The 12,848-nt window shown below is 39.9% G+C and overlaps 2 protein-coding genes across 5 annotated transcripts in view; one reads left to right on the top strand and one right to left on the bottom strand.

The window, feature by feature from the left end:
• The window catches only part of TLR2 (toll like receptor 2), a 136,031-nt gene that overhangs the window by 33,797 nt on the left and 89,386 nt on the right, over positions 1–12,848 (top strand). The gene's annotated exons all lie outside the window — the stretch shown is intronic.
• The window catches only part of RNF175 (ring finger protein 175), a 60,788-nt gene that overhangs the window by 19,966 nt on the left and 27,974 nt on the right, over positions 1–12,848 (bottom strand). For all 4 annotated transcript variants that reach the window (XM_043484164.1, XM_043484172.1, XM_043484176.1 and 1 more), the window contains one exon: positions 6,608–6,762. In XM_043484164.1, coding sequence (XP_043340099.1) covers positions 6,608–6,762 — 155 coding nt within the window. The remainder of the gene's footprint in view (positions 1–6,607; positions 6,763–12,848) is intronic.

Here is a 12,848-nt window from a genome sequence, read left to right as displayed (position 1 = left end):
TTATTAATGACTTCTAGTAGTTTTCCAGTGGCATCTTTATAATTTTCTATTTATAGTACTATGTCATCTGCAAACAGTGGCAGTTTTACTTCTTCATTTCCAATATAGATCCCTTTTATTTCTTTTTCTTCTCTGATTGCTATGGCTAGGACTTCCAAAACCAAATTGTATAAAAATGATGAGAGTGTGTATCCTTGCCTTGTTCTGATCTTAGAAGATAATTGTTCAGTTTTTCACTGTTGAATATGAGGTTAACTGTGGGTTTGTCATAGTGTTTATTATGTTGAGGCATGTTCCCCCATGCCCACTTTGTTGAGAATTTTTATCATAAATGGATGTAAATTTTGTCAAGTGCTTTTTTCTGAACCCATTCAGATGATCATGTGATTTTTATCATTTGTTTAGTTAATGTTATCATGTTGATTGATTTGTGGATGTTGAACTGTCCTTGCATTCCTGGAGTAAATCCCACTTGATCATCTTGTATGATTTTTTTCAATGTATTGTTGAATTGATTCCTAATATTTTTTAAGGATATTTGCATCTATGATCATCAGGGATACTGACCTGTAATTTTCTTTTCTTGTAGTGTTTTTGTTTGGTTTTGGTATCAGGGTAATACTAGCTTTATAGATTGAGTTTGAGAGTGTTCCCTTCTCTCTCTCTTTTTTTAAAAATAATTTGAGAAGTTTAACACTTCTTTAAATGTTTGGTAGAATTCCCTGTGAAGCCATTTTGTCCTGGATTTTTGTTTGTTGGAAGTTTTTTGAATACTGATTCAATTTCATTACTAGTAATTGGTCTATTCAGATTCTCTATTTTATGTTGATTCAGTCTTGGAAGACTATATGTTTCTAGCTATTTATCCATTTCTTCTAGGTTGTCTAATTTGTTGGCATGTAATTGTTTGTAGTAGTCTCTTATGACTGTATGTTTATGGTTGTAATTTCTCCTGTTTCATTTCTGATTTTATTTGGGCCCTCTCTTTTTCTTAATGAGACTGGCTAAAGATTCATCAATTTTGTCTCTTTTCAAAGAAACAGCTTTTGGTTTTGTTGATCTCTTCTATCTTTAAAAGTCTCTATTGCATTCATTTTCACTTTGCTTTTTATTATTTCCATTCTTCTACTAACTTTTGGCTTTGTCTGTTCTTCTTTTTTCTGGTTCCTTTAGATTTAAATTTGTTTATTTGAGATTTTTCTTGTTTCTTGAGGTACACCTGTATTGCTATAAACTTTCCTCTTAAAACTGATTTGCTGCATCCCATAAGTTTTGGACCTTTGTGTTTCCATTTTCATTTGTCCTGAGGTGTTTTTTGATTTCCTTTTTTTTTTTTTATTGCTTTGTTGACCCATTGGTTGTTTAGTAGCACATTGTTTAGTATCTATATGTTTGCATTTTTTCCAGATTTCTTCCTGTAGTTGATTTCTACTTCTATACATATTACGATTAGAAAAGGTACTTGACATGATGTTGATATTCTTAATTTATTGACACTTGTTTGACATATGGTCTAGCATGTTATCTATCCTGGAGAATGTTCCATGTGCACTTGAAAAGAATGTGTATTCTGCAGTTTTTGGATGCAATGCATATACATCTATTAAGTTTATCTGATCTAATCATTTAAGGCCCATATTTCCTGATTGATTTTCTATCTGGGTGATCTATCTATTGATATAAATGAAATATTAAAGTCTCCTGCTAATACAGTATTGCTGTCAATCTCTCCCTTTATGTCTGTTAATATGTGCTATATGTATTTAGGTGCTCCTATCTTAGGTGCATAAATATTGCCAAATATTATATTCTTTTCTTGGACTGACCCCTTTATTATTTTGTAGTCTTTTTCTTTTGTTTTAGTCTTTGTTTTAAAGTCTACCATTTCTGATGTAAATATTGCTCTCCTAGCTTTCTTTCAGTTTCCACTTAGAAGGAACATATTTTCCATCTTTTCACTTTCAGTCTCCGTGTATTTTTGGATCTGATGTGTGTCTCTTGAAGCTAGCATATAGATGGGTTTGAGTTTTTAATCCATTCGGTCACCCTATGTCCTCTGATTAAGTATTTAGTCTATTTACATTTAAAGTTCTCATATATATGCTTACTGCCATTTTGTTAATTGTTTTTTGGTCGTTTTTATAGTTCCTTTCTCCTTCTTTTGTTCTCTTCCCTTACAGTTTAGTGACTTTCTTCAGTGTTTGCTTAGAGTTCTTTTCACTTTATTTTTTTGGTATATCTGTTGTGGGTTTTTGGTTTGTGGTTCATGAGTTTCATATATATGGACCTGTGTGTATATATATATATATATACACACACACATATTATATATATATACACACAGGGATTTGTTTTGAACTGATGGTCACTTATTTGAATGTATTCTAAAAGTATTATGTTCCTACTCCTCTCCAGCCCATGTTTTATGGGTTTGACATCATATTTTATATCTTTTTGCTTTGTGTATCCCTTAACTACTTATTGTAGTTATAATTTATTTTACAGATTTTGTCCTTTCATCTTCATATTGGTGGTTGACCCACTGCCTTCACCAGTGGATTTACCTTTACCAGTGAGTTTTTTCCTTTCATATATTTTCTTATTTCTAGTTATGGCTAGTTGTTTTCCACTTACAGAAAACCCTTCAACATTTCTTGTGAGGCTGGTTTAGTGGTGATGACTCAGTTTTAGCTAATCTGGAAACCTCTTTATTTCTCCTTTGATTCTGAAGGAGAAATTACCTTTGTTGGGAAGAGTATTCGTTTGCAACTTAAAAAAAAAAATTCTTTTAGCACTTTAAATATATCCTGACACTCTCTTTTGGCTTGTAAAGTTTCTGCTGAAAAATCAGTTTATAGCTTTAGAGGGGTTCCCTGGCATGTCATTCATTTTTCCTTGTTGTCTTCCAAATTTTGTCATCGTCTCTAACTTTTGCCATTTTAACTCTGGTTTGTGTTGGTGTGGATCACATGCTTCGGGTTCATCATGCTTTGGATTCTCTGTGCTTCCTGGACCTCTATGTGTTTCCTTTCCCTGGCTTAGGGAATTTTTCTTCAAAGAAGTTTTCTGTCATTTTCTTTCTCTCTTCTCCTTCTCAGACTCCCAAAATGTGAATGTTAGTATACTTGAGCTTGTCCCAGAGGCCCCTTAATGTATCCTCATTTTTAAAAATTCTTTTTGTTGTTGTTCTGATTCAATGACTTCTACTGTCTTCCAGTCACTGATCCATTCTCCTGTATCATCTAATCTGCTGTTGATTGCCTCTAGTGTATTTTTTGTTTCAGTTATCATATCCTTCAGCTCTGATTGGTTCTTTTATGTTTTCTAACTATTTGTTGAAGTTCTCACTGTGTTAATCCATTTTTCTCCTGAGATTTGTGAGCATCTTTATGACCATCACTGAGATCTTTATCAGATAAATTGCTTACCTCTGTTTCATTATTTTTTTTTTTCCTGGAGTTTTATTTTGTTCTGTTCTTTTGAAAAAAATTCCTTTGTCTCCTCTTATTTGACTTTTTGTGTTTATTTCTGTGAATCAGGTATAACAACTCCCCTGCAGTCTTATAGGCGTGGCTTTGTGTACTAGATTGCTTTGTGGACTGTGTTTTCCAGGCAACCTGGCAAGCTGGCTTGGACTGGAGTTGGCATGGGCTGGGGATTTCCCAGGGTGTGCCTGGAGCCAGGGTTATTTTAAAAGACGCTGTGCTTCACTGAGTCCCAGTTAAAAGGGATCTTAAGAAACATTATGATTTAAACGAGGATTTGTGACCTTGTCTGAGAAATGACTTGTTATTTACATTATTTCTATGGTGAAATGCTTTCTCTGCTTCAAGCAATTGACATACCACCATTATCTAGACAGCATTTTCTATAGGTGTAATCCTGTCCCATTAGGGGATCAGCAATGGGGAGTCACCTGGAGCAGGAAACTCCCAGGGGCTGCAGAAGGTGTCTCAAATGACGGTGAGGTTGTGTCGTCTATAAAAGGGCAGAGAGGACTTTTGGGGTCTTTCTGCCACAGTGACTCCTTGGGCTACTGGTCCTTATGACGTAGTGCTGAGCACTGTGGAACACTGGTTAGTGCATGAGATAAAGGCAGAAGTTAATGCTGCCAAAAATGGCGATGCTGGGAAAAGTGGCTGCTCTAAGAGGACCTTCCCTCCACCTGCACAGTACCGTTAGCACCAGAGTGGGCTTCCTTCAACTCCCCACATATTCTCTGCCTTGAGGATCTCTGCTCAAGGTTGTGCCAGCATTAGAGGTGTGTCTGCTTACTAACCGAACTGCAGGGTTTCTCTATGCAAAGCAGCTGGTTACCATAATTAAGCCGCAACATGTTCTTGGGGCAGGGGCTTTGCACTCCAATAGTCTGTGGCTTGATTCTGGGCTCCCTGGCTTACTGCCTACGGGACCGTGGCCCCCTGCCTAGCTTTTCTTCCTACAATTTCTTCGTTTATAAAGTGAGGGAGGGGGACAGGTAACACCAGCTCCTAAAGCCATCCTAAAGATTATGGGAAAAAATGTAGTAACATTTAAACGAACTGACATGTTAAACGTTCAATATGTCATATCATTGTAATAGAAGTGTTATGTTTTCCAAACCTATCCTTCCCTGCCCCCATTCAAGTCTTCCTGTTTGTTGGCAGTATGAGTTTGTAGAGCCCAGAACTCCCTTGCTATTCAAATTACACTGGAAACAGATATGCCAGATTAGAAACTGTGTTCGTGTCAGAGCAGCCTCCACAAACGGAAGCTTGGCTTTGGGCTGGAATTGATGTGATCGGTCCCAGCTCTTTGTGGCTGGCCTGTGGCCTGTTTTTGAGCCTGAATATTGCTTGACAGAAACCTGACTGTAGTAGAGAGGAAACCCACTTCCCTTCCTCTGTTCTCTCTCCCACAGAGAGAACTCTGTGGAGAGGCATACTCTGGGAGAGGAATAACCAGTTTTTAAACTGCACCGGTACGAGAGATCCCTCTCGGGTTTGCCCTCTGCACCATGCGAACCTGCTCTGACCAGCTTTCCTCACTTGCCATGCAGCCCGCCACTCCCAAATGGAACACAGTGAGACTCACCTATAACGTGAGGAGTAAGCAAGCACCCAAAGACCCATACGGCCCTTTCTCAGACCCGGAACTTCTCTGTCAAGATTGCTTTTCTGGAAGGAACAGAGCCCTCATATGATACCCCCGTTGTCTCCTAGAATGTTAGTAGAGCATCTTGGCTCTCAGACTGTGCCAAGGCGAGGAGCTGAAGGGCAGGAAGAAGTTGGAGGAGGAGCAGCGGAGGGCATGGGGCTCTGGCCATCTGAGGTATAGGAGCAATGAAGCACCATGAGCAGCATTTGGGTATTTTAGGCATTGGAGTTCCTCTTCACCAGCAGAGAAATAACTGTGTGTAGCTCAGGCAATTCATTAAACAGTAGAAAAATGAAGCATTCTCATTGAAACAGAATGTGAATTGCATTCAGGAGATGAAAACTAGTACATTTAAATTCATCCAAAATGTAGATCTCTTTCACAAGCCTTAAACAATTTATAAAATGTATAGCATTTTGTAAGAAGGAGAAAGGGTACTGTATGTCCATTTACTGCTGGGTAAGCCAGGCCCTACAAAGGCTGTGTAAAACCCTAAACTGGCCAGCTTAGAAGGTTTCTTAAATCACCCTAAAGCTGTTCCTGAAGTGGGGTTAAACTAAAATGCTCATAAACCTGGAATTCATTTACTTGAATGTCAGCTTTCATCATTACATTTATTTATCTGGTTTCTCTCACTGAATATATTTTCCTTTCTCCAAAGCAGAAGTAAAAGTTGATATCTGCCTCCCCCACTTCTCTAGAGAATTACAAATGAGCATGCGAATGGCTAAATAATCATAACAATGTTTCATGGATACTTCTGATTTATTCTCCAACACAGATCAAAATCTGACATTGTCTTTTTACCACTGAACACTACACATTTTCTCTTTATCTCATCAGTTTTATCTGAATTGGATTCAGATCTTCTCTATAGAACACAGACAGCAAGAACAAACTTGTGGACACATTATGAGATTATGAGATTATAAACACTTTGGAAAGATTAGTGAATGATCCGATGGAATTATATACATTTCAAGAGGTTGGCAGTGGTAACTAAAGTGGGTGTTGGAATATTAAAGCCTCATTTGTTATGTGAGTAATAGCTTGTCTGTTGCTTATGATTTATCAGATGTGAAATACGTACATAGTTGTTAGAAGTGCAAACTTCTAACTCTTATTTTATGATAAAATGTCTGTGTCCTAACTTAGCATAGAACCCTATAAAATGCTGAGCTAGAAATCAACATGCAAATAGTGCTCTAGAAAATTTAAACAATGGTTTCACTTCTCTTCCTCCTGGCCTTCACTAGCTATTGTCTAAAACAGTAAGATTTACAGGCATGTCTGAATCCCCATTAAATATGAATGTGAACGCACAGCAGTAGAGCAAGTCTCCAAACAGTTTTGCAACAAAGGGTCAAAGAGGTGTAACACCCTACTCCCCATCAGGAAAAAGGAAATCAAATATACTTTCTCATGGTTGAACTGAAGGGTGTGCTGGGGAAGGAATGAACGGAATACATACCGTGGTGTTCTCCCTGAGAGGGGTTTTCGGGTGGCTCTGAAGAGGATGTAGCTGGTAATAACTGAGAACATTCCCCACATAGACAGAAATCGCCACCAGTAAAGTTTTATCGTGAAATACAAAGGGACAACCCACATCTGCAACAGGGTCACCAGCTGTCAGAAAGATGAACAGAAAGTCTCCTTCAATGACTGAGGGTCAGGCAGCATGTCTACTATTGACGATTCAGAAGCTACTCTGGGTTAGGGGTTGGGGGAGCCAACTTCACCACCCTGCCTGGGACATGGCGCCCGGTCACCACCCCACTGCAAGCTGTTCTGTACATGCAAAGCCCTGAAGGACACAGTTATTTGAACATTCAGATGGGAAATAATCCAAAATATCCATCTTCCATCACCTCCTGCAGATATTTCAGATGAGAGGAACTTTAGGCTGCATCAGCTCTGCGATGTTGGACAAAAGATTGCACTTCAGCTGTAAAGTTGGGGACCACAATGCCTGCTTTCCTGTGCTGACTCAAAGTGAGAGTGTTAGTCGCTTCGTCGTGTCTGACTCTGTGACTCCGTGGACTGTAGTCCAGCAGGCTCCTCTGTCCATGGTATTTCCCAAGCAAAATTACCGGAGTGGGCTGCCATTCCCTTCTCCAGGGGATCTTCCTGACCCAGGAATCGAACCTGGGGCTCCCGCATTGCAGGAAGATTCTCTACTTTCTGAGCCACCAGGGTGGGATGCAAATGATATCACAGCGGTAAGGGCTTGGGAAACATGCTGGGCTGCAGGGAGCAGGGGCTATAGTTGCTCTCACGGCACAGATACACATGCACGGCGATGGCAAGGGAGGAGGTGGTGTCAGGGCACGTCCCGTCTGTCCCAGAGCGCTCTGTGGGGCTAACCCTCGCATCCTGACTGTGCGGTGACCTTGCCTCTGATGACTGGGCCTGTAAACCACCGTTTGCTTCTTGTCTTTTTTCTTCATTACTGGTGCCCTTTCCAGGCGGTCCCAGGTGGGAATCAAACTCTTTCCTGTCCCTTCTGTGTCACCCCCTTGTGGCCTGTACCGCTGACCTGAGTCCCAGCAGCCTTCAGAAGGTCCCTCAAGTTGACTGGCCTCAGCTCCGCATGGCAGGAAGCAGGACAGACTGAACTGATGGGCTGTGGGTCAATGATTGCATACAGCTACCACAGTGACACTTTTACTCTACAGATCAGGCCTAATGCCAGCTACTCACCTCCTGGTAAAAAGCAGATTGGTCGGGGAAGGGAAAGGCTACCCACTGCAGTATTCTGGCCTGGAGAATTCCATGGACGAAGCCCATGGGGTCGCAAAGAGTCAGACACGACTGAGCGACTTTCACTTTCACTTTTTTCACTGGAACAGTAGCAATAACCCTTGGTCTTTTATGTTTTAGAATATGTGACTAACTGCCTATATTTGCTCAGCATTAATATATGAGGTGGACGGCAAAGGTGGTTGTCTCACGTGTGGAGTTAAATTGGTAATACTCTGTTCAGGGAGATTCTGAGCCTGGGTCCTGTCTGATCAATTGATCACGCCTGCCAGTGATGTGGAAAGAGTCATCAGAGCATGCATGTCACACGTCTGTCATCTGAGTATAAACAAGACTTATGTTGTTAGTTTCTTCATCTTTGTGATTAAAAATAGGCTGCTTAGAAAGAAGTTTCTGGGTATACTTTTGGGTCCTTTAATAAGAATTTCGTTACAATAACCTCAAGGTCAATAATCAGAATTATTTGATAGAACTTCAAGATGTAAATGAACTGCAGCCTTTCTTCTTTCCATGTCAAATAAGAAGACATTTTCCAGGCTTTTTATTCTTTTTAATTCTTCTTAAATGGGCTGGATCTGAAGTCTTCTTAGAGTTGCTCTAAATTTTCTTTCAAATACACACAAGACGGCAGAGTAGAAGGACGTGAGCTCATCTTCTCCTGTGAGAACTCGAAAATTGCAACTCGCTGCTGAACAACCACTGACAGGAAAATTTTAGATCCTTTCTTTGGATCCCACCGAAAAAAGATACACCACATCCAAGGGTAAAGGAGAAACCCCAGCAAGATGGTAGGAGTGGCAAAATCGTGTTTAGAATCAAAACCCCATACCGGCCAGAGATGCTCAGAGGGCTCAAACAAAACCTGGTGCACACCAGGACCCAGAGACCCCACAGAGACTGATCTGCTCAGTCTCTGGCTGAGGAGGCCTTACCAATAGCTGAGAAAAGAAGGGAAGCAAAAGGCAAAGGAGAAAAGGAAAGATATATCCATCTGAATGCAGAGTTCCAAAGAATAGCAAGGAGAGATAAGAAATCTTTCCTAAGTAATCAATAAGAAATAGAGGAAGACAATAGGATGGGAAAGACTAGAGATCTCTTCAAGAAAATTAGGGATACCAAGGGAATATCTCATGCAAAGATAGGCACAATAAAGGACAGAAATGGTATGGACCTAATTGAAGAAGATGATATTAATTAAGAAGAGGTGGCAAGAATAAACAGAAGATCTTCATGGCCCAGATAACAATGATGGTGTGATCACTCACCTAGAGCCAGACATCCTGGAGTGCAAAATCAAGTGGGCCTTAGGAAGCATCACTACAAACAAAGCTAGTGGAGGTGATGGAATTCCAGCTGAACTATTTCAAATCCTAAAATATGATGCTGTTAAAGTGCTGCACTCAATATGCCAGCAAATTTGGAAAACTCAGTAGTGGCCACAGGGCTGGAAAATGTCAGTTTTCATTCCAATCTTAAAGAAAGGCAATACCAAAGAATGTTCAAACTACTGCACAATTGCACTCATTTCACATGCTAGCAAACTAATGCTCAAAATTCTCCAAGCTAGGCTTCAACAGTACATGAACCAAGAACTTCCAGATGTTCAAGCTGGATTTAAAAAAGGCAGAGGAGCCAGAGATCCAATTGCCAGTTAGCAATAGAAAAAGCAAGAGAATTTCAGAAAAACATCTTCTGCTTTATTGACTATGCCAAAGCCTTTGACTGTGTGGATCACAACAAACTGTGGAAAATTCTTCAAGACATAGGAATACCAGACTACCTTACCTGCCTCCTGAGAAATATGTATGCAGGTCAAGAAGCAATAGTTAGAACCAGACATGGAACAACAGACTGGTTCCAAATTGAGAAAGGAATAGGACAGGAATGTATATTGTCACCCTGCTTATTCAACTTATACGCAGAGACGGGACTGGTTAGCGCTGAAGAACTGATGCTTTTGAACTGTGGCGTTGGAGAAAATTCTTGAGAGTCCCTTGGACTGTAAGGTGATCCAACCAGTCAATCCTAAAGGAAATCAGTCCTGAATATTCATTGGAAGGATTGATGCTGAAGTTGAAACTCCAATACTTTGGCCAGTTGATGTGAAGAACTGATTCCTTAGAAAAGACCCTGATGCTGGGAAAGATTGAAGGTAGGAGGAGAAGGGGACAACAGAGGATGAGCTGGTTGGATGGCATCACAAACTCTGAGCAAGCTCTGAGAGTTGGTGATGGACAGGGATGCCTGGCGTGCTGCGGTCCTGAGTCGTAAAGAGTCAGACACGACTGAGCAACTGAACTGAACTGAAATCGTCTTTCAGAGAACACTACAATTGTTATTATACATATGAATTTGAGAGGAAGCCATGGCAACACACTCCAGTATTCCTGCATGGAGAATCCCCATGGACAGCGGCAGCTTAGTGGGCTACAATCCATGGGGTTGCAGGGTCAGACACGACTGAGTAAGTAAGCACAGCACAACATAGCATATGCATTTGAACAAAAATATACATGGTGAAGGGCTTTCCTGGTGGCTCAGATGGTAAAGCGTCTGCCTGTAACGCAGAAGACCCGGTTCGATCCCTGGGTTGGGAAGATCCCCTGGAGAAGGAAGTGGCAACCCACTCTAGTACTCTTGACTGGAAAATCCTATGGATGGAGGAGCCTGGTAGGCTACAGTCCATGGGGTCGCAAAAAGTTGGACATGACTGAGCGACTTCACTTTACGTTGCTTTTTTTATACATGGAGAAAATCTGAAGTAACTGTTTGGAGAGTTCAGGAAAAGATATCTTACAACATACTTTTTTTTTGTTTATCAGGCAATACTTTCAAGGAAGAGTAAATATTCATTACTTCTGCCTAAATTAACCAGATCATTGCTTTCATTTTCCATCCTATTTTGTAGGTATGGTCAAAGCTAATGAATGAGTTTGCACCTTTATTTGTGAAACTGAGATAAATATGTATATGTGTATCCAAACAGGTAAAACAAGTTTTACTGAAGGAAGCAGAATAGTTTTCATGAGGGCCAGAAACCACATGCTAGGTAACCAGGACCTAAGATGTTTCATTTAGCACTCAGCATCAACAACTTTTAAGATTTTTATGTGGACCATTTTAAAAGTCTTTCTTGTGTTTGTTACAGTATTGCTTCTGTTTTATATTTTGGTTTTTTGAATGAGGTCTGTGGGATCTTAGCTTCCAACCAAGGATTGAAACCACACCCCCTGAATTGGAAACGGAACTCTTAGCCACTGGATTGCCAGGGAAGTCTCTGACTCTACTATTGATAATGACAGTGTGCAGTCCCTCAAAAAAGTCTCCTCAGTATTTAGGTCATTCATTTCTTATAACTGATCACCAAGATTGTTATCTATGATAAATTATAGCCTCTGGCTTTTTAAAGTTCATTATTCTGGTATTAAAGAAGGAAATGGACATGAACCCCATCTTTCAAAATCTGATCATCTGTCACTTGCATTTTTCATCTTTTTGCTTTAAGTTATGATTCACTTTTACATTTACCCTGTGAAATGCTGAATTTTTAAAAAAATGAATAAGATTCAGTTCATTTTAATTTAGAGAAACTCTCATGCTTCTACATTTTATACTTTAGATTATAAGTAAAAATTTATAAAACTAATCCATTTCCTCTAATCAGTGGTGCTATGTTCTAACTATAGTTTGAAGCAATGACTAGATTATATTTTTATAAAGCTAATTCTTTCCCTGTAGAGCTATAAGTTCGACCCATTTCTAGAAGATGCCAAATTTCTCTTACTTGATGCCTGGATTTAATGAACAATAAATAACAATGCTCAATTTATAGACATGCTACTTTTAAAAAATAGGCCTTGGAGATGAGAAATAAAAGGAAAGTAAAAAATCATTATGATGTATTATGTATGCAAATATTAATTTCTTGACTATCTTTAAAGTGGAATACTCAGAGTCATGTTTTCTCAACATGCAAGGGGAAAGGTCAGAAGTTTGCATTATGAATTCAGTAACTGCATGAGAAGTCATTTTGAAATGATGGCCACATTTCAAAGCAATTTAAAAGATTATTTATCAATTTCCAGAAGAGTTAGAACTGCTCATTTTTAATAGTAACTGCCACATGTGAAATGTAGGAATGTTGTGCCTCATAAGTAAGCACATGAAATATGTGAAACTGAGGCGCGTACATGCAGAGGAGGAAGCCTGGCAGCTGGGACACATTAATAATGCCAGAGGGGTCAGCATCTGGGCATGTGTGGATAAAACACATCTGCATTCCTGGCGAAGGGCAGGACCCAGATCCCATGCATCTGGATCACATCACCCTGCCTTCCCCGCCCACCCATCATGGCAGGAGGAACTTCCTGACTAAGATGCTGCTGAAAGGTACCATGTTTGTTATTGTAGCCACGCACATAATGAAAATGAAAAGAGCTGCTAATTGTGTCAAAACAAAGGAATCTTCTCATTTGTCTAGTTGTACAGAATGTTGAATGAGTCACACAATATGAAAGGAGAGAAAAAAAGGAAAGTTATGTGATGCTCTTTGCACTGCAAATCCCAAACTATCTGCAACCATTTGTACATGTGTCTGTATGTGTTTATATGGGTGGGGCTGGATGCAGAGCAGAGGCATGCTCAAAGGGAAGGTGAAAATTATCATGATGCCGGGAAATACTGCTGCTACCAGTTCAAACAAGTAAAAGTATGGAATCCTGGCATAGGAAGGGCTCTCAGAAATTCACTAGGTCCATATTTCTATCTTCAAGTCAGTTGACTTGATTTTGCTGTTTAAACTCTTAAAGGCGATTCTGCAGATGCATACATACATACATACATATATATATAGCGCTACTGGTAAAGAACATGACTGCCAATGCAGGAGATATAAGAGACACAGGTTCAATCCCTGGGTCAGGAAGATCCCTGGAGGAGGGCACAGCAACCCA

Source organism: Cervus canadensis, chromosome 1 (genome assembly GCF_019320065.1).
Source record: "Cervus canadensis isolate Bull #8, Minnesota chromosome 1, ASM1932006v1, whole genome shotgun sequence".
Lineage (NCBI taxonomy): Eukaryota > Metazoa > Chordata > Mammalia > Artiodactyla > Cervidae > Cervus > Cervus canadensis.
The sequence above is the reverse complement of the archived record's forward strand: the minus strand, read 5'-3'. Positions and strand labels throughout refer to the sequence as shown.